Source organism: Eutrigla gurnardus (genome assembly GCF_963514095.1).
Source record: "Eutrigla gurnardus genome assembly, chromosome: 15".
Lineage (NCBI taxonomy): Eukaryota > Metazoa > Chordata > Actinopteri > Perciformes > Triglidae > Eutrigla > Eutrigla gurnardus.
The window spans coordinates 15,092,008-15,116,385 of record NC_139938.1 but is presented as its reverse complement, the minus strand read 5'-3'; the positions used below and the strand labels follow the sequence as shown (position 1 = coordinate 15,116,385).

At 41.2% G+C, this 24,378-nt stretch overlaps 1 protein-coding gene and 1 pseudogene across 2 annotated transcripts; one reads left to right on the top strand and one right to left on the bottom strand.

The window, feature by feature from the left end:
• Nucleotides 1-1,174: 1,174 nt before the first annotated feature.
• Nucleotides 1,175-9,052, top strand: slc47a1 (solute carrier family 47 member 1). Its single transcript, XM_084028434.1, has 18 exons — nt 1,175-1,449; nt 2,145-2,246; nt 3,089-3,157; nt 3,275-3,423; nt 3,527-3,569; nt 4,049-4,093; nt 4,232-4,329; nt 4,853-4,950; nt 5,108-5,221; nt 5,304-5,371; nt 5,928-6,036; nt 6,317-6,392; nt 6,477-6,546; nt 6,659-6,791; nt 6,952-7,046; nt 7,363-7,467; nt 7,584-8,178; nt 8,266-9,052. The coding sequence occupies exons 1-17, from the start codon at nt 1,225-1,227 to the stop codon at nt 7,974-7,976; spliced, it is 1,992 nt and encodes a 663-aa protein (XP_083884560.1). The 5' UTR covers nt 1,175-1,224; the 3' UTR covers nt 7,977-8,178; nt 8,266-9,052.
• A 2,179-nt stretch (nt 9,053-11,231) lies between these two features.
• LOC311025333 (multidrug and toxin extrusion protein 1-like) lies at nt 11,232-14,532 on the bottom strand (annotated as a pseudogene). Its single transcript has 12 exons — nt 14,296-14,532; nt 13,831-13,916; nt 13,635-13,666; nt 13,456-13,500; nt 13,175-13,274; nt 12,922-13,019; nt 12,449-12,456; nt 12,266-12,368; nt 12,043-12,108; nt 11,716-11,785; nt 11,494-11,622; nt 11,232-11,327 (listed from the first exon to the last, which is right to left on the bottom strand). The product of its transcript is annotated as a multidrug and toxin extrusion protein 1-like (transcript).
• Between the last annotated feature and the right edge of the window lie 9,846 nt (nt 14,533-24,378).

Sequence of the window (24,378 nt, the reverse complement as noted above, 5' to 3'; positions counted from 1 at the left end):
CCCATTGAATCATGAACTCATCATACAACATCTATTACTACATTCTTGCCAATATCCAGACACCTTAGCTGTACTTTGGGACATCAACACAAGAACAAGACATACACTTAGTGGCCTCTTGTGGTTCACACCTGGCCCGGGGCCCACATAAGAAAGAGCAAGAGATTAGAACAAAACCAAAAGGAACTCCCAATCTATGTATTTACACATAGTGGAATCAAGACGTCTATTGCTGTGAGGTAACAGTGCTATATTACTCCAACATGCAGCCTGTATTTACATTTGATAGAGTGAATTTTAAAGCATTATTGTATGTTCAGGTCAAAGATCAAAGGTACACAGCGATTGCAACATATGTTGAAGGGAAGAATGTGTTTTAATGTGAAGTTGCACAATTGACGAATTGCTAACCTATAGACTTAGGGATCTCTTGTTTCTCTAAACACACAGACACAGACACAGACACAGACACACACACACCTGCAACCTCCTGTAATGTGTAAGCTTATAACTCTGCTTGTGACCTCTGTCGTCCAAGTTTGTTATTACAAATGATCAACTGTGCACGCTCTGACCTGTCTTTTCTGAAAAACCAAAGATATACTGTTGCGCATTCACTAAGGTTTACTCTAACAACTAATAACAATTTATGTTCTGCATGAGCGAGTAGTAAAAACAAAAAGTTCAGAATATGTGTACAGTTACATTAGTTAGAATTAGAATAAGTTAGGAGGTCGACCCCAGGGGGTCAATTGGTCAAAGTACAATCAGAGGCAGATAAGATCAGTTGTTAATATGCACACCTTCTTAGCATACAGTTTGGTGTACTGCTCATTGTGTACAAACAAGCATTCCTCATCAGATTACTACTGAGCCCTGTAAGACAACACACACACACACACACACACACACACACACACACACACACACACACACACACACACACACACACACACGCACTCACTGTAATCACTGTAGACTGTAGATTTTCGATCTCTTCACTCTTCTTCATTCATTCACTCATCTCTCTCCTCCCCCAAACCACATTAATCAACCAATACTTTTGGAGTGTGTTAGATTTCTAAACCCAGATAGACCGACTGCCTCCCTCCCCGCTCTCCCTTTCCACATTCACTAACTCTCTCCCTCCCTCCCATGTCCCTCCCATGTCCCTTGGGCTTACCACACTTCTCTCACCCTTCTCTCTTATTTTCCTGTGTTTGAATGGAGAAGCTGGATAATGGAGAAGCCCTGGAACTTGCAGACCCTTCGCTGGGAGCAGGGCCCGTTACTGGGGTTTCTGTTGCCAGGACAGCAGAGTCCGAGGGAGACAGGACGCCGGTAACGGCAATCAGCTCCAAACTGTATCGGTGGGGTTGTGTGAGACGCTGCCTACCACCTGCGTATGCAGAAGAACTTTACCATGTCTTAAGGCTCACAGGCCCACTGGTGAGTAGGGGAAAGTTGAAGTGTTAGTGGGGGGGCTCTCAACCGTCTGTAACCTATAACAATATGGGCTCTTTTTAAATTATGTGAAGGTAACTGACTAACAAAATATATATGACATTTAAAGGGATCGTGTTTCAAGTAATATAGATATACTTGCAGAATGAAACATCAAATGAAACTTTTTCTTTTTGATGTGTGTGTGTTTTTTTTTTTGCAAATGCACGCAATGCGTTATCTGTAGATGAAAGATAAAAGTTGTTAAATTGTGTCAGGATAGATACACAACAGAGAGCTATGTAATGTATCAATAAATATTGACTCAATAAGTGAAGTATAAAGAGGGTATTTGTTCAAATTACTATTTTATTATTCAATTATGAATACATGTGTGTGTAATGTAATAAAGCAATACATCACACACACACACACACACACACACACACACACACACACACACACACACACACACACACACTATATCAATATAATAATACAATGCACAAAATAATCAATAATTAATAAATGATGTGGTGCTGTAGTGCTGTAGTGTAACGCTTCTGTGCCTTGGGATTTCATAAAGCTGCTCTCTAATTGCCAACTTCTTTCCTCAGTCACATGAGCTGTTAAAGCCCAGCTTGATCCATGAGATCAATGTCGGCTGTCTGGAAATCAAATTTGTTTGTTTGTTCCTACAGCTGGTGTCCCGGATTATGAATTTCCTCCTGATGTTTGTTAACAGCATATTCTGTGGTCACATTGGAAATTCGGAGCTGGCTGGATACGCACTGGCCTCAGCGGTACTCGATTTTACCTACTGCAAATAGTACTACTACCATTACTCTTTATAACTTACTATACTACTACCTACTGCCTCTGCTTCTGCTCTCAGACAGTACTTTTCTCTCAAAATAAGAGTATTGTTTTAGTGTGTGTTAGGGGTGTGCGATATGTATCGTCTACGATAATATCTTAATTGTTATTTTAACGATATGCGAAATTGCAATATCGATTATGTCACTCATTTTACAAAAAACAACAACAATCAAAACATGCCTATGTGTGTGCCATTTGTACGGTACACACGCACTATTTGCAAAAGGCTTCACTCTCAAAACAATTATGAAAAGAGGTAGGACACAGTGTCACTGAAGTGAATGTTGGGCGTAGAAATGCATGTGGCAGATAGGATCCTGATTGGTTTAGGGAGATAACAGCACATCTTTGATTGCACTTAAAGTCAGTCTAATTAGGTTTCTCTATCCTACAACTTCCTCTTACCAGGATATTGTCTCTGTAGACTAATTTTTGCAATAAACTTGCTTGATACACCGCAAAAGTGCTGCTTTCTTCTTCTGAATCATTTCCTCACACACATTTCTTGACGAGTTGCTCTGCTCCATAAAGACTACCTGCTCAGTCGTGGGCTTTTCCACTCTTACTCCACTTGACTTCTTGTCCCTTTCTATTAATTCCTTCCTGAGACTGTGGACCATATTAATATGCACATAAATAATAAAAAGGGACAATATGTAAAAAAAAGACATTTGAACAGTAACATGCTATGACTAAAGTCTAACTCTGTGAGACTAAGTCTATGTTTTTGTTCTGATTTTCCTGTTTTTGATTCTCCACCTCTTAGGTCATTAACATCACTACAACTGCAACAGGCTTTGGCCTTTCCCTGGCATGTGACACACTCATCTCTCAGGTGAGCAAACCACATCATCTATTATAGGCTAATATCCTATTTTTTATGTGCTATCCACAGAACATTTTTTTTTATTTTAATCAGATAAATTTCCCTTTGTCTCATTTGTGTTTACAGACATTCGGCAGTAAGAACTTGAAACGTGTGGGAGTAATTCTCCAAAGGAGTTCATTGATCCTGCTGGTGTTTTGTCTGCCCTGTTGGGGTCTCCTCATCAACTCTCAGAACTTGCTGCTCATCTTGCACCAAAAGGATGAAGTGGCGAGGTAGATTCACAGTGTGAGAAACTGATTGAGATTCATGCATTCTCATTTTGAGGAACTAAAGCATTCCATCACATTAATATTGCTCTGTTTGCCTCCCTTTCAGAATTGCCCACCTCTACGTGATGGCATATCTACCAGCTGTTCCGGTGAGTGCACTGAACTTAAACACCGTAATAGTGGACTAAAGGTTTTACAGCCTAATACATGTTGTACAGTTGCTTGAGCTACAAAATGATTAGATTAGAAAGTACATTACACTCTGTATTAACCAACAAGAAATACAAATCTATCAAACAACTAGTTTGTTAAAATTGGAAGAAGAAAATAAAGAAATGGGCGCATCTAGAAAACAACAATGCCTATAGTTGGGACACAGTGTGTGGCAGTGATTCAGAAGCAAGACATACCACCATCATAGTGTATCTACTCCAATGACATGCTTAATTTGATTGAGATAATCCAGTTAAAGTGAACAACAATTTGAAAAATAATGAGTAGAATAGCAACATACGATATTGGAGGTTCAAAGCAGCATCAAAGTTGTGTTTCCAGTGAATCCTGACTGGGCCCTGAGAGGTTTACCAGTTTAATTCTTTAAAAAACTGCCCTTTGTTACCTGCTACAGGCCATGTTCCTGCACATCCTGCAAGTTGCCTACCTACAAAACCAAGTAAGTTTACAAGAGGAAAGATGTGCACTTTCTTTTGCAATGAATTTCAGTGAGTGTTTGTTTTCCCAAAATCAATTCAGGTAATGGTGGCACTCCAATAGTAAAGAGAATAACTTGCTTGTCTATTCTGTCTGACAGGGGATCATTTTGCCTCAGTTGTACACGGCAGTAGCAGCAAACATTTTTAATTTGGCGGCAAACTACATCTTAATCTTCAGTCTCGAGTTGGGCGTCACGTAAGTGTGTATTAATTCCTCTCCTTAGTTTTCATTTTCAGGCCTCTAGTCCCTCTATAGCATTTAAAGCAGAGAAACTCTTTCTCTCACCCAATCAATGTTGTCTAAAGAGGAGAGGGTTTGAATTCAAACAGAACCAGCAGTACACTGATGTTTATTATTATTGTACTTTATTTAGAGATGGAGGCAGCGTAGGGAAAGAGCTCTGACAGGAGTTGATCGTGGTCCAGCTGGAAAAACATCTGAGTCACCAGGCAGTCCACTTAACCAATCGGGTTTCTGTACCAAGCATGGACTCGAGGCTTATTCTCAGACCCATACAAGTGGGCTCACACCACAGTGTAACTTTAAATGTCCCATAGTGAAAACATGTTCTTGTAGGAACCCAAAATACAAGTAGGAACCTGGAAATGAGCAGGATATGTCTCCTTTAAGTGTTGGTGACCTCCTTTGACCCGTCAGTGTGCAGTCTTTTTGCCTAGAGAGGTTCAACAAAAGAAGGTTCTGTTGTGTGTGTTTGCAGGGGATCAGCAATAGCTAACAGCCTCGGTCAGATTGTCATCTGCCTGCTGTTGTATGGCTACATCAGATGGAAGAAGCTCCATCAGCAGACATGGGGAGGTGAGTTAGACACACAAATATGAATATACTACAGTTATTGGCAAAACCAGCATTTCTGCTACACAAAAGGCAGATGATGCATGCAATTGTCTTCAGAAATATGTCATCCTCTACAGGCCCCGTTGAGAATAACCTTTCTCTGTTAAACTCTCTGCAGGCTGGTCCACCGACTGTCTGCAGGAGTGGGGCTCCTATATGAAACTGGCTATTCCCAGTGCATTTATGATCTGCTTTGAATGGTGGATTTGGGAGATTGGAGGTTTCCTTGCTGGTCAGTTTTGGTTTTGTCACAAATGTATGTTAAGCCCATTTGGGTGGAGCTTGAATCTTGAATGTGACCTTTATCATACTAGGTCTACTTGGAGAGGTGGATCTTGCTGCCCAGCATTTGTTGGTTGAAATAGGAGCCATAACATTCATGGTATGTATCCTCCAATGTGCTAACTGGAACATAAATGTGCATATCAGCATTTTGGGAAATGCACTTGTAAATTTAGATGAGAAGGTTGATACCATTCTCAATGTTTACCCAGGAGGAGATTAGCATAGTTGGGCATTAAGACTAACAGTCGGGGCTCTGTTCAAAGTTTAAGAAATGGGACTAACACTTCTGGGGCTCTGGAGTATCTTGTTTGATTTAGAAATGGAAAAAGGGAAATATGGTTTATGTGCTGTAACTGTTTCTTGGCGAACTGCGACTGTGCGACCAGGCACAGTCACTTTTCTTGTTACTACCAGAGGGCAACCTTCTGAAAAGTGAAGCCAAGGTGCCTTAAACTGCATTCTCTCTACTTGCCATTCAGTCTTTATGCTTCGCTAAGCTAACTGTCTCCTGGCTTTAGTCCTGAATTTCACACACAGACATGACATAAGTGGTGGTCTTTTCATCAAACTATCAGAAAGACAGTTAATAAGTGTATTTGCCAAAGCTGTGCAACTCATTGTAACTACCTAAAAGTAACATGGGGTCCTTGCAGTTCCCTCTAGGTGTCCATGCAGCTGCCTGTGTGCGTGTTGGGAATGCTCTCGGGGCCGGGAACACTAGCAGGGCCATAGTCACCTGCAAAGTGTCTATGGTTCTGTCAGGTATGAAGACATAGGCATAACATGTTCACACAAACATAGATAATAAATATGATCATAACAGAGACCACTGATAATTCCTGATTCTGATTGGTTGGTTTTAATAATTCCTACAATAGGCCTACAGTTTAACCAGAAATTATGTAGATGTTATCAGTATTTAACAACACTATCAAGGCTTATGTAAAGCTACAATTTGTTTTTCTTGTGTAGGCAAACAATGTGGCTTTAATTTTGTTTGATGTTTTGCTATTTTATCCCTTACATGATGTCTTCGCTATAGGACTGCTTGCTGTGTGCCAAGGGATTCTCATCATGAGCTATAAATCCGTCGTTGGCTACATATTTACCTCTGATGAGTGAGTTTCAGACCAACACACCTTCATTCCTGCTCTCTGTAAAGGCGGACTCTGTTTCTGATGATCTTCTTCTATTGTCTGCAGGAACATTGTGGCGATGGTCTCAGAGAACCTCACACTCTACGCATTCTTACAATTCTTTGATGCAATTCTGGTGCGTTATTACAGAACAGAAGAGATGTTCTTGTCTTGTTTTGAGCTCTTGTATTGAGTTTTGTTCAATCAGTGTCTCTTTTTCAATTGTTTCCATCTGTGTTTGTTTGTAGTGTGTCTGCTCAGGGATTGTTGTAGGATGTGGGATGCAGAAAATTGCCGCCTTAGCCAACCTGGTGTGTTACTACTGCATCGGTCTGCCAGTAGGAATATCGCTGATGTTTGCTGCCGAGCTCCGGATATTAGGTCATTTAAATACATTTTTATTTGTCCAAAAGCTGACTGTATCTTAGCTTTTTTTGTCATACATTTTAAGTTTGTATGATTTTCTTGTTAACCAATGGACATACAAGTATGTATGAAGTGAATACTTCTTTAATGAATGCTTATTTGTGTCTCTGGTTAGGCTTCTGGCTCGGTATCTTTACATGTGTCTTCTTTCAGACGGGTTTCTTTGTCCTTCTAATCTTCAAACTTAACTGGAAGAAAATCACACAGAGGGTAGGATGATTCTATCATTCTTTACATTCTTTTTTTTTTCTTTAATCCCTGCTTGGTATTTAAACATCTGCAAAAAGGATTTAAGGCAGGGATTGGGATAATCAAATTAAATGAAACTTCCTATTAGAGAAATAGTTTTATAATAATGGAGCCTCATGAAGAGGCAGTCTCATAAATCTCTGCAGCATTTTTGCCAATAGAAATATTACGTTTGCATACCCTTGGAAGTTATCTCTCAACTGAACAGTACAAACTCAGAAATGCTATAAATGAATGCATTTTAATAGAATTGAGCCTCACTGTGTGGGTTTTTCAGGCTCAACTGCGAGCTGGAAAGAAAGTTGTGGTGATACCAAGGCGTCCTGCTAGTATATTACTGAATGAACCGATGGTGCCTGACATCTCTGACTGCCCTAATACAGTAAGTGTATAACGTATAGTATTTTATGTATTAAGCAGGGTGCGCTCCCTTCTTTGTACATGTTTATTATCGTTCAGCTACTCACATATTAACGGCAGCATCTTGGCCCCCTGAAGGTCCAGTTCAACGGTGAAGAAGTTCCAAAAGTGGACGGCTACAGTTCAGTCAACACTCAGGATCAGGAGCTGAAAGAAGGTCATGAGGCCAACGACACAAATGCAGGAGGAGCTGAGAAGGACGCTGAGTGGAGCAAAAAGTCCTCAAACACCAAAACAAATCCAGCGAGGCTTCTTTCTGTCACTGAGCTGATCTTACGCCGGGGACTCACCTTGTTTGTTTCAGTTCTCATTTTGGCCATAGGTCTTGCTTTCCGTCTCACTTTCCCTGTCCCAGAGGCCTCCACCCAGAGCAGGGCCAACTTCACCCTGAACTGGGCTAATGACTCCACTCCTACCCTACTGTCTCCACAGGACCCGACCACAGACCCCTCAACTGTCTTTGACCTCTGAATGTAGACATTGTCGATGAACCACTATACAAAGTAATCTGTATATTTATGGTCAAAAACATCCAAATCATGGATTCCTATAGTGTGTGTGTGTGTGTGTGTGTGTGTCCTGCCTGGCTGACCTACTTCCCTGCCAGCTAATCAACCTACAAACCTGGTACCTGTTCTCCACTCCTCGCCAGTTCGTTCCGCTTCTTCATGTGGTAAAAGCTACGGCCAAATCCTCTAGTTCAGTCTGTACCTACCTGTAAAGCCTGCTTTTAATCCTGTCTTGTCTTCTCGTCTGCCAGATTGTCCAGCAGCCTTTACCTGTTACCCGCCACATCCAGTCTAACTGTCCCCCACTCTCCTGAATCCCTCGTCACTCCTGGCTCTGTATCCTCCATCACCATGCCCTGGTCTCCAGCTTGCTCTCACCTGGATCTCCCCGTAACCTCCTGGTCTCGGACCTCCATCGCTCCTCTTCCCAGGCTAAGCACCCTGCATTCCTAGTCCCTGCACATTTTTATTATTGTCTTATTAAAATACATAAATTTCCCCTCGCCTGCTGCTTGGTATTCTGCATTGTGGGTTCCTTTTGTCTCCAAGCGGACGCTGAACAAAAAAACCCATAAAGATTTCGTTTTTGTGAAAAAATACTGTCACTGTTAAATGTACTAACTATTGTGCTGATAACATATATATATATACTGTTATATACATAACAGCCAACAATGTCATTTTTGTGTTTAATATTTGTAAAGAAATGTTTGTGTCACTGCGAAATGTACTAAACTCAACTCACGTGATATAATATAATAACAGCCAACACTAATTCTTGCAATCATCTTCTGTAAAATCTTCTGTAAACGTGTTATCACAGTTAATTGTACTAACCATTTTGTTGATAACGGATACACCGTACAATAAATGTTTCATTATTTTGTTAAAAATAGTTGTCAATGTTAAAAACACAAACCATTATACTGATTACAGAAATGTTATAAACTAATTAATATTATACATTTCGCAATACTATTGTAATCCTGACATAATATTCAATTTTGATCATTTCTCTTTCAATACTGTCCCATTAAAAATATACACAGATGAACCAATGTAGGTAAAAACCGAAAGCCACCACGATATCAAAAGGAAAGTTCCATCCAATAACGTGCATTCCTTCTCACTGTTTTCCTCTTCTGCCCCACAGGTGCTTTCAGTGCTCATAATACTCTGCGCCACCCACACCAACACAAACTACCTCATCAAGTCCAGCAAATGAATGAAAAGCATCTGATTAAGTGTAAGATGTCCAATGTGAGCCTATTTGTCTATACTGGGAGATGTAAATGGGAAATCTGGATTTGGATTCACTGAAATAATATGCATTATTATTAACAGCAGCCATAATGTAACCAACTTATAGGTACACTATTATGCTGCATGCACTGCACAACCAAGAAGTTATCATGATATTCCTTAAGCCCTTGTATTACAAGTTCTAGCCACATGATACTGACAGCAAATCTTTACACAGTCACTCGTTAATGATGGCCCAGCATGTTACTGATTGCAGTCTCTGGAGGTGAGCGGGCCAAGATTACAGTCTCTGTGAGGAGCCTGTGTCAAAGTCTGCACTGATGAGCAAGACTGAAGCTCAGACGTAACCATGTAGGCCTATGAATCAAGCCTGATTTACATGTTGGATAACGATAAATTAATATGCACATTTTGGGCATTTGGGGACTATGAGGATGTTGCAAATATGAATCTGTTGCAAGCTGGTTTGGAGAGTACAGTGGCTTGTGGGTGCACTGGATTCATACAGGCCAGAGTGGAGGCATTTATGGACATCTTTAAGGTGAAAGCTCTTTTAATTCTATGACTTATTGAAATGAATCTGCCAAAATATGAAGTGGTATGGTCTGTACTCCCAAAACATCCTTTGAGGAGGGCCTCAGAGAGCTGAATACAAATACACACACACACACACACACACACACACACACACACACACACACACACACACACACACACACACACACAGGAGATGCACCTTACTATCCTTAAACTCTAATGTGCTGCTGTGCCTTGTCTAATGTTTGGAAAATACACAAATTCACACTCTGGCATAGATGAGAAGATCAATTCAACTCTCAATTATCCAGTATAAGGATACAGGAGCAACATACAAAGCTAGCTAGCTAGCTGTTTCTCCATGTTTCTAGTCTTTGTGCTAAGCTAAGCTAACTTGTTCAGGCTGTAGCTTGATAATCTTGTCATATAATAAGCACATTCCCCCAAATATTGAGCCATCGCTATTTCAGGAAAATGATACATGGTAAACTGTCAACCAGGGTGATTTATTTATGTGTGAGCTATCTATAACTGAAGTGGGAGCTAGCTAGAGATCTGCATCCACAGAGAGTGAACACGTGGTTGATTTGCTCAGTTCGACATGTCTTCATCCGGCCAGCATGTTGCATCGTGAGCGTACAGACCTTTCATTATCGTCAAATTTGGCAACAAAGATCAAAGGAAAGAAAAAAATATACCAATGAAAAAGATCAGCTTTTTGGTCTTTGATGATGAAAGCACATATCCACGGATGTGCAGTAGCCTAAATATAGCATTTAATCATGCGGTTTCTAAATGTGGCGTCCATTCAGACTATATATTTCACAATGAGAACATATATTTCGTCACTGTCTTGATTGGAAACCATCTTACACAGCATGTTTCTATAAATAAAGCACACATCCCTATACAGTATATATTTTTCAGTTCAGTTTTTCATTGGCTGCCTTATTTAAGTTGTGATTCTTATTAGATTTTTTTTTAAACACGACTAATGTAAGAACTTCAGAAGTGACTCAGTTTTTAACTATCAAAAAGATGAGATCCCTTTAATATGAAGCACACAGGAAATAAAGTATCTGAATGAGTTTTTCAAAATGCTACAATAATTCCATTACTTCATCATCATCATCATCTACTTCCTCATCTTTAGTGCATATTAAATGATCAGACGTTTAAGTGAGAGTATAGAATGGAAATTTGTGCTTCAGATGGTGGGACGGAAGCTGCCATGACGCCATCATCCTAGTCACTGAATGTTGTAACAAAGACATATCGTGGTACGTGTCATTTTACTGTTGAATGTGGGCGTCTGTTTATGCACCATTGTTCTACATGACATGTTTTACTGCCATGACATGAAGGTGCATCTGTGCTCACAGAGCTTTGTTTCATGCTGCACACGCGAGGTTCACGGTCACTCGTCTAATTCGAGCAGTCTGACGAGCAGCTCTCTGATGAAGACCCCAGAAGCGAGGATGATGACCATGAGCAGCAAAATAAGTATCACATGCTGTCCACATTGTAAAATTTGCACGGATTAAGTTAATCTTAGCCTACATATCAAAGCACAAACTGTCCACAGCCCTGCAACGGAGAGGGTAAGAGGTTATTCGTTGGAGTGGAAGTATAATGACACAGTCACTCATTGTATAACTATTTAATCCGTCCTCACCTACAATGCCCATTTTGACAGGGAACATTAAAGACACTCCAATGGGGAACCTGATGAAGTCGTTACCCACCAAGTTGCACACAGCACCGATCATTTGCTTCCCTGCCCCCCTGACAATACCTCCGGTCACTCCCTGTGGAGGTGGAACAGAGAGAAATGTCAAATCCGTGCCAACAATCAGTGCTGGGCAGAGAGATAAAGTGATTTGTGTGGCAAAGATTCTCACTGTAAAGGCCTCAGCAATATGGATGAAACCATACATCTTCATGATATCGGCCACCCTCTGAATAATATCTCTAAAAGTGAAACGCAAACACGGATATGAAATGTGAAAAGTTGGATGGAAACGTGTTTTAGATTAAATCACTGTGTCTACCGTGTGTCAGGTAGTGACAATGCAAAAAGCAACAAATCGTGTCCTTTTTCTGTCAAGGCTCAGCGTCCTCTGAAGTTAATACATGACAAATTACAGTGGGATTAAATGAGCTCTCTGTGTGAGGCTCTGCCTGTTAGTTATTGTTTCTGTGGTAAGAAAACAAACCAAAATACTCACTTCTCTGTGGTGAAAATGTAACCAACCACTAACCAAGACACGCTCCGATGAAACACGACACAATAACTGGATCGGGCATAAAGAAATACAATGAAAGCAATTTTTCACATTGAATAAATTTCGTGGATCAACTCTCCCGTCTCATAACGCCTTGCAGCAGCCATGCCTCCCACACTGATGCGCTGCGGTGGAGATGTTGTCAGGCTTTGTATTTAATTCCTACAGAGGACGGAGACCTTGCTGGAAATCTTGGCTTGCTCTGCGTTCCCAGCATCAAGAGCATTTCCCACCCGAACGCTGGCCGCCACGGAGAAGCCCTTTGGAAACTATGGTGGACAGAATTATTGAAAATGGAAAAAATTATTTCATAGAGAAGAGAAACCTTTACACAAAAGCAAGCAGTTACCATGTTATCTAATTATAGATTAAACAGAGGTGAAGTGTTCAATAAGTACCGATTAAATAATTCCAATTAATTGTAAAGAAGTCATGCATCTTTTTGCATAGCAGGTAAACATCTAAAAGTGTGAGATGTTGTTCTGCAGGCAAGCAAACAATTCAAAACACATAGAGAGTTTATTTCAATTTATGGTGCATACATTTCCATGGAGCTGTTTTATCAAAATGTGAATGTCTCTGACTAGGCTGACTAAAGTAATAAAGCATCTTTGTTTCTATTTTCCTGATGATTAGCACCATATTACAACGTTGTTGCCAGAAATAGTTTAAGAGATCATAACAAAGTAATGTTAAGTTATCCAAGTTAATCCACTTAATTTATTTTCTTTTACATATTATTGTTTTCCTTTATTATTGTAGAGCTGAAGATAGACAGGAGTGTAGGGAGCAACATGGGACTCCCGAATCTACTGAATTTACTGTCCCAGGTAGGTTTGTGAAGCCCCCTGGAGATAATGTACACAAACAAGAACACAGCCAAGGAATACTGGGAGATGGCATTGGCAGCCGCAGATCCGCTTTCATGATGCCAAGACCTTAAAACCCCAAAAGGTAGAAAAACATAGCATAAAGTCATTGTTATTCAAAGAAGTCCTTAAATAGCTGACTATTAAGAATGACTACCCACTCTGATTGATGCTGATTGATGGTTGGTTTAACATGAAGGACTCACGTGACCCCCTGGATCCAGAAGGTTTAGGAAGATGTAGTTGATTATTATGTTTAAAACATCCCCCACAGCTCCAGATATCACCTGGGGGCCACATAATGTTCTGTAAGACAAAGCAAGTGCTTAAAAAAAAGAAAGAAAACATTTCAACACGTCAGTGCACCTGCTGTTTGTTACCTCCTCACAGTACAAGCTCCTTTCTAACACACCAAATGATCTCATTACAGACAAACTTCAGTCATTGCTTAGTTTCACACCAGTGGTCCTGCAGTCATTAAATGCACCTGATTCTGAAGATACCGCCCCTGCAGCTGGTACATAAAGGCAGCCTGCAGAATCCAACATGAGGCGATGAATGCGGTTAATTAGATCAATAATGCGACATAACAAACATTCAATAGAGCGCATATGGATGGAGATGCAAAACAAAAGGAGAAGGAAATGCGGAGGAGGCTGTAGTCACTGGCAGAGCCGACATAAATTCTTCAGGTACAGCTGGAAGAGTCTTTATGGCAGATGAAAACAAAAAGGGAAAACAGTAAATGAGTGCAATAAATCATACGGAATAACTTGATCCATTAATGTATTTGTAGGAATTGATGTCAGTTTGTGCTATGGTCTAGCTGTGATGCACTGATTTGGAAGTAGAGATGGTTCACCTGACCTGGCGACCTCTGCACTCTGCCTGATAGCCAGCAGAATGGGCTGAGTGTTAACGGCCCAGCAGATACGCTTCAGGTTACCACTCCCATAAGTCTGCAGGGAAATGGTCAGAAAAAACAGAACATTAAATAACAAGTAAAAGAAAGGAACATTTCTAAAAACTAATCTGGGAGAGCATACTGTGAACACAGCCCTGTAAATAAGATCAGATCATAATGAGATATGAGAGAATCACATGCTGATGATGACCATTACCAATGGAAATGACATTTATTAGCTATAAAAAAAAAAAGAAGAAAAAAAGATCAACGGTCCAGAAAGAACAGAAAAACAGATTCATGTTTGAAATAAAATAAAATAGTGCAAATGCAACACTATAAAAAAAAAAGAATGAGCGGTGATGCCTGAGAGCAGAATGCCAATAAAGACAGAAACTAAACTGCAGTGAGATCACTCACCGCTACGCCACCCCCGCCAGCTCCGTTTTCCCCCGGTGACCGCGGAACACCATGCTGACGAAGCCGATCAGAAGGCTCATCAGCTGTGAGATCAACTGAAAAACAAAATCATGCCCCCGCATTGAAAAAAAACAAAACAAAACATAAATGAACCTCACCAACAATCAACGAAACATTAAACTCCACGTGCACCACATGTAGTCTGATGGATCCATTAGCACACACTTCTAAATGCACCTAATAAAATACTTCTCGACGGAGAAAATGCATATACATACATTTCAAGACATGACTTAATGGCTAGAACATCAAGTACTAATTGAGTACAACCAACACATCACACTGTGTCTGATACTTGAGCTGCTCCAAGGTATTTATTTAGGTCTTTGAGAGGGTGTTTTAGTTAAAATGGTGGCACACTTTTAGCACTATGGCAATTCTTTTGATAATTAGTCCCAATCGTCTGGAGTTATTACTCTGTTAATTACTATTATAATAAAGCAGGTGGCAAATTGAAAAGAATTACTGGTACACCACAAGCCGCATTTGAAAAGTAAAGCAATTTAAGACAAAAAACATACAATTCTAACAGCCTCAATGAGACAGATGTTGTTATATTTAATTTGGACTGAATGTTTTAGCTCTAAAATGTTTTTGTCTGGTAACATTCCTATTGCATAGAAACAGTCTCACCATGGGTCCAGTTTTAAAAGCTGAACTGTTTCATTCTAGTAGTCCACAGGTACCCAAGCTTAATGCTTTTCAGGCGGGATACAGCAGGAGGAGGCGATTCTTCTGTTCGGGACTGTCCATTCACTCCTCTACATGTGTTTTTTTGCAGCTAAGTATTCCATTCTGCAATGAGATTTGGCAGAAAACACAACAAACTGACAGTAAAGTTCCACTCAGACACACAGAAGAAGGCTGCGAGTGATCAATAACCAATTACCTGGGTAATAATCAATAACCAAGGCAATGTCCGCTCACCTTCCTCTCTGTCTGTGAGAGTGGGCATATTCAGTATGCAGCTCCCCCCCCCCGTTTCACCCCAGCAAGCTGTGCACACCTCTTTAAAGGTGCCAAAATGAAGCTGGTTGTTTTTCCTCCAGCTGTTCTGCGGTGTCACAGATCTTCGCTGCCTTCAAATGTTTTGAGTCAAAGTGTGATTACACGTGCATATAATTAAAACACTGTATGAGTAACAGTGATTAACCTGTCCTTAACAGGGAGGGGTTGGGAAGTGGATGTTAGGATGCTGACAAGTAGAGAAACAGGTTTAAAGGAAAAGTGAAAGATGACTTAAAAGGATGACACTTTATCTGTGGGCTAACTGATATTTTACTAAACTATGTTTCAAATAACAATGTGAAGACAATGCTGCAAAGTGAAAGGGATGACTCTTAGTGATGATGAGTCACGTAATTTAACCTGAATCTGCCGCTTTATGGCGGTGAAGTCTCAGCTCATTCTTTAGCCGTCTTGTCCACAACTTTGATTCACTCTTGCCACATTTGTCCATGTTGTGTTCAGAGCTCACAGCTTGTTTCCCCTGAGTATTGCAGATTTAAGTAAAGAAGCGAAACAAGAAGGAATTAACAGCTTTTGATGGCATTTCTTAGAGTAGATCACAAACATATTTACAAATTCCTGTACCTGTAATATGTGAACATCATGAAACTGGATGAGCAAAATGCACAAATGGTCTGCCCCAGGTGCTGCCATAACATATTCACTCGCCTGCAATTGAGTTGAAACAATATGGTAATGCAATCATCTGAACACTCCTTTAAATGTAATAGCTTTGATTTTTTCTTTTGTTTTTTTCATCGTGAACAGGTATTACATTATAGGCTCAACATCATAATGTGGAATGTCTTCCTGGTTTTAGATGTTATTTAAATGATCACTTAACGGCAAAGGGGATATTTGAAGTTCCCATCACCCAAACTCAAAACCCAAACACTGTCGGCTGTCAAGACAGCAGAGATACACAAAGAACTGACGTATTACTTGCTCAGATTTATTTTCCCCTCACCAAGTGAATCACCGAGTCTGTCACTATAAAACCCCACACATATTTGTATCCTGCCACATCATCGTGTCCATAGTCTCCCTCCCATGGTAACGCCTCTCAGTGAGGTCTCCTCTCTGCTTGTGGCTCTGAGAACCTCCCATCGGGTGGTGCTGTTTTGCTCTTGTTGGAACTCAAACTCTCAACATTTCTGGCACATCAGGCTGCTTCACTGAACTTTGACTGGGTTTCTAATAATTTAATGAAACAATACAAACATTTGTTCCCCTTTTCAGCTGATTCAAGTCATTAAACGCAGTCAAACGGCGCTCCAACATACTGTCGAACATATTGTCAAACACTCAGGTAATTTGAGCACTTTCAACCGTTTTCTTTGCCTCGAGGGTTGGGGGGTGGGGGGGCATAAAGGAGAAGAGAAAGGGGAAATTAGTGGAGGCCAATGGGAGGGGAAGGGGGGTGACACCTAGTGTAGACTCTCATTCATTTTCCTGGTTCAGTGATGCACCCGCCCACCCACCAAATCGTGTTCCTCCGGCTCCTCCATCCCAACGACATGCACAGCATCACACGCGTAGACATGTTCCACCAACCAGCGGGGCCGGCGTCCGCCGTGACGTCACACTGCAGTTCTTCTCGGGCTCCACTGGATGACAGTGGCAAGTCACCGCTTACACATGACGAGCCGTCATTCTTAATGGCGACCGGTCAGAGTGTGTGCGTACGTGAGTGCATTTGTACGCGTTTGTGTTGTTGTGTGCATGTGCGCTTGGGTGGGGTTCGCGCCTGACGGGTAGCGATGGGGTATTGAGGAGGTGGAGAGAGGGCTTATATTGTAGAGGGCAGGTGGTTTTGATGGAGGTGTAGGAGGCGGGGGCGGGCAGTAAAAATCGCAAATGAGGGGAAATTGTTTTGAGTCACAGCAGATTTGTTGGAGTGAGATAAGAGCTGATGACGGTGGTGGTGGTGTGATTAGGATTAGGGTGAGGGGGGGTTGGAGAGCGTAGAAGGTGGTGGCGGCGGTGGTGGGTGGGGGGTTGAGTGCATGGAAGAAGGTTTTGGGAGGGGTGAGACTATTTGCACGCAGAGTCACTCTGTGTGTGTGTGTGTGTGTGTGTGTGTTGGAGTGTGCGTTTATCTGTGTGTGTAGGTTGTGATTTTTTCCCCTCCTGACTATGAGAAAGGGGAATTGAGGGGAAGATGAGGAGATTGGTTGTTTAGATAATGGCGGCCAGAGAGAGCGGACGAGGGCAGAGCGTGTCACGCAGAAAAGATAGAGTACGATGGAATAAGAAAGAGTCCATGAGACAAAAGAAGAGAACGTTTGATAGAGAGGCAAAAAAAAGGGAGACAGTGCAGAGGGTACATTGGTGGAAGGAGGAGGGGGGTGCAGGCCGTGGATGAGAGGATGGATGAGGGGAGGGACGTTGAACGAGTGCCAGAGTGATTTTCGACGTGTTCTCTAACCCTTCTTTGTTGGTTGCGTTGTTGGGGAGCTTTGGCGGCTGGAGCTTTAGGGGGTTTTGGAGGGAACAATGACGCAGAGGGACCCGTCGTGTCTGCTCCAGTTGATAGTGATGATGCCTAAAAATGATAACGGTAATAAGTAGCTTCTAGTGGAACCCTAAAACCGCGTACGTCACACATTATCACACATGACACACTGCGCTGGTCACACAGACGCGGCTATCTCACGTTGGCAGTGTGTGTGAGGGTGGTCAGAGAGAGAGGGGGGGGGGGGGGGGACACAAAGAGACACAGAGGTGGGAATAAAGAGAAAAGGGGAGAGGGGAGGAAAATGGATTATGCTCAGAGTCTGTCACCTGCACACTTGACGTTCGCATACGGGACGAGGAGATGTGCGCTGAAAGTCAAAAGCGAAATGAACGCACGTGTGGCTCCTCCTATTGTATGTGGGTAACATGGTGTAATTTTGCTTTTATCAGTGCAGACAGGGGAAAATAAAAAGGCAGCCACTCAGGGAAAGCTGAACCCTACCGAGCAGCATTATTGAAATGTGTTAAAAACCTGAATGAGATGGCGGTGGGGGGTTGTTTCACATATTTATTTATTTTACCACATTTTCAGTTTAAAGCCACACAATGTCAAGCGCCTCATTTGAATTTCAGACTTTGTCAAAAGGAACAAATAATTGAAGCGTGGACTCATCTCGCTGAAAAATGGCGATACAGATGAGAAGCAATTCAGCCATGACTAAAGCAGAAGAGAATTCTCTGTCTGCTCTTTTGATGATGTATGAGCTTTTGAATTTCTTTGGTGAGTCATATAGAAATTACTTGAAATAGTCATGGCGATGCTGCACATTGTGTACTCGGTGCTATAAATATGCCTGGATGCATTAAGAATTTTAATTTCACCTCTTTTGTTAGGAGGCTTGATAAGAGACAGCAGAGGGGAGGTGTCCTACACACACACACACACACACACACACACACAAAAAAAACAAATGATAATCGTAACATGTAATTGTCGAGTCTCTCAGATAATTAGGTTAGGTTGTGCCTTAATGAATCCTTGTCTGACCTGCTAAAACATGCATCATGGGACCGTGTTTTAATCCCACTGATTTAAACGCTGTCCCAATGCAACGGACCCAGCCTTTTTCAAATGCCACCAACCCCGATTTGTGTTCCATGACTCATCCAGCCTCTAAAACAATGCGGCACCATGCTGCTCGGTCCCTTATGACACACTGTCCTTTCCATAGCACCTTTGACGAAGCTACGGGTGTAGTCCGCTGCCGTAAACAAAAAAACAGACAGCGCCAAAGGGTGTCTCAGGGGCGACAACCGACAACAACCTCTAAAAGATCACAAGTTAACAGCTTTCTGAGTGCATCTTGTATGGGGCGGCGTTAAAGAATACGTCTAAAGCCCACCATTAAGCTCACAGGGGTTATTATGACTGTGTTTTGGTTTGGTCGGTGTGTGACAAACAAACGCCTGGAAGTGAGTCTGTGCTTGTTGACTCAGACCTGGAGAGGCTCATTGGAAGTGAAAGCTGATTGACCTTGGAAGGAAAGTAACCTGTTTCTTTCACTTTCAGTTTCACCCTCGGTACCCTTAAACATACCAGCAGCTTGTGATGCTTTGAAAGTCTGGATGCGCCATAAATCGATGAAAAATACAACAATCTGCTGTATTAGTCTTGGAAATAGCTTGAAAACATATTAGTTATCTGCTCCGACTAAATGCTAAGCCCACACAGGTCTTAACTACGCACTTATTAAGCATTGCTAGACTGCAAACTTGTACTCTGACAACTGAATGTGCCTCAACACCATCACACAGATGGGAGGGCAGCTGTAAAGGTACAGTACATAAGGAACAAGGGGAAAGTCCTGTGTTTTGTTGCTGTCATTTTGCAGTTCTTCCTTTAGGTTCTGTTGCTTCTCAACATGCTCTTAAGAAACAAGCTACTAGTCATTTTCAATGGAAGCCAGTGACTTGAAGCTACAAACTGACACCCGGCGTTGCTGTATGTACGGGTGTGACAAATCAACAGCATCAACCAATCGTATGTTTTTCTTTGGCCCTGTTCTGTTCCATCTAAAAAGTGCTCCTATAAGTTCCCAGTGCTAGTTAACTACATGTCAGCGAGCCATCAGTGGCCATTTGTTGTTTGTAGTGTGGACACACCATTAGACTTAGTGGGTTGGAGGAGGGACTAATAAAGATGGATGTTATGAACTTATGATCATTTAATCCTAAAGGTGTTTTGGGGGAGTTTAGAACGTACATGAAATATCTTTGTATCTTCTAACTACAGAATCATTCCCATTGATTTAAACCTCACTGCCTATGAAAGTCTCTGGTTTGGTATTTGGACTAAATGTGTGAGAGAGTGATATATCTTTTCAGTGTGTACACATGAGGACTGTTTGTGGAGGTTTGTTCATGTGTTACACGTCGTGTTTGAACAGAGTTTGATCAAATATGTTCCGACTCTACAGTTAAAGGTCACAAACACACAGAGCATGAAAAAGGTTAGGAGCAGGTCACATGTAGGATCTGGGACAGAAAACCGTCTCATTGGTTTCCTCAACGATGCAGATTCCGACTCAGCAGATGATATCGAATTATGAATAATCACTGTGTCTCTCATTGACAGCATCGCTGTGGCAACGCTGTTAAAAAGCTGATTTGTGGCGTCTCACACCTGAACGTTTCAAGTTTTCTGAAAGTTGCATAAACCACTAAAATGTTCCGAAAGTGAAACGCTTTAAAAGATGCACGTAACCATGAATAACAGAGTGCCTCAGAATAATGTGCACAAAGGTGTTACAGCTGCAAACATACTCACACCAGAGGGAGTGAGAACACACTAATGAGGTCACACGGTGCGAGGAGATATTATATTTGTGGAGATTCGAGTTTTTTTTTTTTACTGCTTTATGGAACCCAAAGCCGCCCACTACTAATACAAATGGACAGAATTAATATAATTTTTGTTCAGGGACATAAAAGTGGATGGAGGAAATTGGGGAGGGGAGTGAGGCATTAAGGGGGCGTGGGAGTCCTGTGTGTTGGCGAGGAAATGTGAGTTCAACAGAGAGAATTCGATTTTATGACGTCTACTTATTATTTCCCACCTTTTTACCCTGAAGAGGGAAAAACGACTTAAGTCTCTAAATGACCCTCGCGGCCATCAGAGACACTTTGCTGCAGATATATGAATAGTCAGATTTTTCACATTCGAACAGCAACATTAACGTCCCCATCCAGCCACGGAATGACGATTTGCAAATTAGCAGGCGTTGCTGTTGAAAGCTCACCTGATTTGCTGTCAGGCCGCAGGATAAATGCTTTGTTTTTGTTTTACAGTAACCTTGCACTATCTGACAGCCAATGAATAACGGGTCAGTTTAACACACTGCTTTGCTACAAAGCCATGAAAAATAAGGAAAATTAGAGCCCGGAGCAGATATCTGTGATTAAAAAATCAACATAGTCAATAGGAGATTGGATTTTTCCTCAGTTTCTCTCAACAAATTGTTTCTCGTTCGCTTTGCAAAACTAAAACTGAGGTGACAAAAAAATATGTCTTCACAAAAAAAATCCTTCAAACAAATTTCATCCTGCAGAACCATGTGAATTTGATTAACTTTGATTAATTAAAATATTAATGTTTTCTTTGTAAACATCAAAAGGATGTTTTACTGGTTTATGCCATTGTTTTAGTGATGCTAAAGGGATTTAAATCAACGTTTCTCTTCTAGACCTTTTTGTGTTTGATTTTCCTCCATGAAATTATAATTGTTTCCCGTCTTCCATTAAAGCTAGATTTGCTTTTTGTTTTCGCACTGAGTGGGTGTTTGATAGCATTTAACAAAGCCCTCACATTTGTTGACCTGGGATGTTTGGGTGTTTTAGAGATATGGAGCACCTCTGTTCATCATTTTTAGAGTTGATTGGAGTTGAGGATCAGTCCATCGAAAGAAAATTAAACGGCAACTACTTGCATTATCAATAAATCCTAATATTTGATGGTTTTCTTGGTCTTCCAATAGGCCTATAACAGATATTTGATGGCTTTGGAAAATTGGTTGAACAAAACAAGGTATTTAATATTAATTGACAGAATAATAAGCAGAAAAACTGATAAGGACCTAATCAGGCCTGTCGCAATAATAACTATATATGGACATCCTTGGTTGTGTTTGTTTAAATAAACACATGACCAACATTTTAGCCAACATGACGCCAGAATAAACATCAAGCTTCTCTCTACTGTTATAAATTACTGTTTTGGTTGTGTGGTATAATTTATTTGTGTTTCACTGAAATTACAATGTGTGAATGTTCTTAAGAATTAGAAGTTATTTGCTCTTTTACTTATATATATATATATATATATATATATATATATATATATATATATATATATCCAACAAAATTAGCTATTGTATCGGGCCTAGCCCTAATCATTTTCTCATCCGTTATGTATAATGTTTAATGACTTAAGCATTGGAGCAGAAGGGTAGCAGAAGGAAATATGTACACAGTATGCAGATGGTTGATTTGATCCACAGATTTTTATTTGAACTAATTACAAGCGCAGCAACATCATGCTGGCAGTAAACCATCGAAAGACTGAGTTCTGTCTTTCATTACCATTTTGGTCGACAGTTTATGTTAATCATCGTGTTGGTATCGCAAATTTGCCAGGAAGGCTTTAAAAGGTCGAGTCATTTTGTGGTTTCCTTCTTTAATTTTTAAAATTCCATCACTTTTCGTATTCCACTTTCAGCAGAAGTTGGTGTTTCAGATTTGACAATGCGATGCGTTCGGTGCAGTTTATGAGTCAATACGGCATTATAACTACACAGCTGTGGGCTATGATTGCAAAGCCTGTCTCTTGAGTTTGTGTGTGTGAGTCTGTGTGTGTGTGTGTGTGTGTGTGTGTGTGTGTGTGTGTGTTGCCTACAGGTGACTCATCGCACTGCAGATGACCACAATGCTTTTCTGCTGCTTGAGCGTTCACGGCTCTCTTTCCTACCTTTCCCCCCCTTTCCGATGATTCTCATTTTCTCCCTCTCTTTCCTTGCGTCTATTTTTTCTCTTCACACCCTCTCGCTATCTCTTTCCATCAGTGCTTTCTTTAGGTGTTACAAGATCTATCCCCGGATTACATAATGCCCTGCCTCGTTCAGTTCTGTCTGGACGCCACGGAAATGACACGCAGCAAATAAAGAGAACAAAGAAACAGAACGTTCACATTTTGAGGCATATTTCTCGCACGTGTTCCTGCGCGGTGTGCGTTGTACCTGAGAGGGCTGGCCACCAGCAGCGACCGCTCACTCGGCCCAGGTATAATGAGCCATAATGTCATGTTACAATCTGATTGGCATGGCGAGCGTCACAGAGAGGGGAAAGGAGAGGGGCTGGTGACAGAGAGAGAAAGAAAGAGGGAGGGAGAGAGAGGGTGGGGGGGTAATGATGATGATGATGATGGTGATGATGGTGATGATGATGACAAAGAGGGGCCATGAGCCAAAACAAAGGCAGAATGACAAAAAAAAGAAGGTGAGGATCAATTTGTGCCTGCCACCTAATTTTTTGGTTCCCCTCTCCTGCCCCCTCCCTTCCTCCCAGCGTCCGACTTGCATCAATCATACATTAATTTACCACATCCCATCTCCCTCTCAATTAGTCTCTCCTCCATTTCTTGTCCTCTATGTGCCACTGATTTCCAATGTTTGAGCGTCATTGAGGGAGCTGAGCCTCGCACCAAACACGTGCATTTAAGTGGGATTTGCTGTATTTTATTGGAAATTAAAGCTTTTAAAAAAACAAACAGCACAAAAGCATGGATTTTTAGTAGGATGGTAAAATTTGAGTATTTTGTTTAAACGTGGTGATTATTTTCATTCAAAATGGTTTTGATGTGGAAAGACAATCTTTGTGTTTATATCTGTTTTCTAAGTGAATGCTTTGACTTTTAGCTTTTTGCTCAGAAGTTCATTGAAAATCAGCTAAATATCATTTTACATTCATTCATAAAAATGTATTAATTGCAATATCTTCATGTACAATGTTTTTCAGAAATGCCGGAAGGAAATTGACTGAAGAAAAGTGTTAAAACTCAAGTGCACATATAACTTAATTTCATTTTTTTAAAATAATAATTGGATATTCAGTGATTTTGAAATCCATCATCATCAAAACTTGCTTGATTGTAGATGAATCTAATCTTGGACTTGCACATGTAGGCAGGCACACACACACACACACACACACACACACACACACACACACACACACACACACACACACACACACACACACACACACACGAATGCAGCATTTACATTGTAATTACCCCTGAGCCCTTCTCCAGGTCCCTGTGGGGCCTAGTCTGAAGATGGTCTCAGAAGAGTCCCAGTTGTCCCATTGAGGAGATCATTAGCCTGGTTAGAGTAATCCACGACAATCCGCGTGTGTGTGTGTGCACATGCATGTGTGTGTGTGTGGGGGTGTGTGTGTCACTTGTGTCCTCATGCGTTAAGCAGCTGTTAAATGGACCCCAGGGCGTTT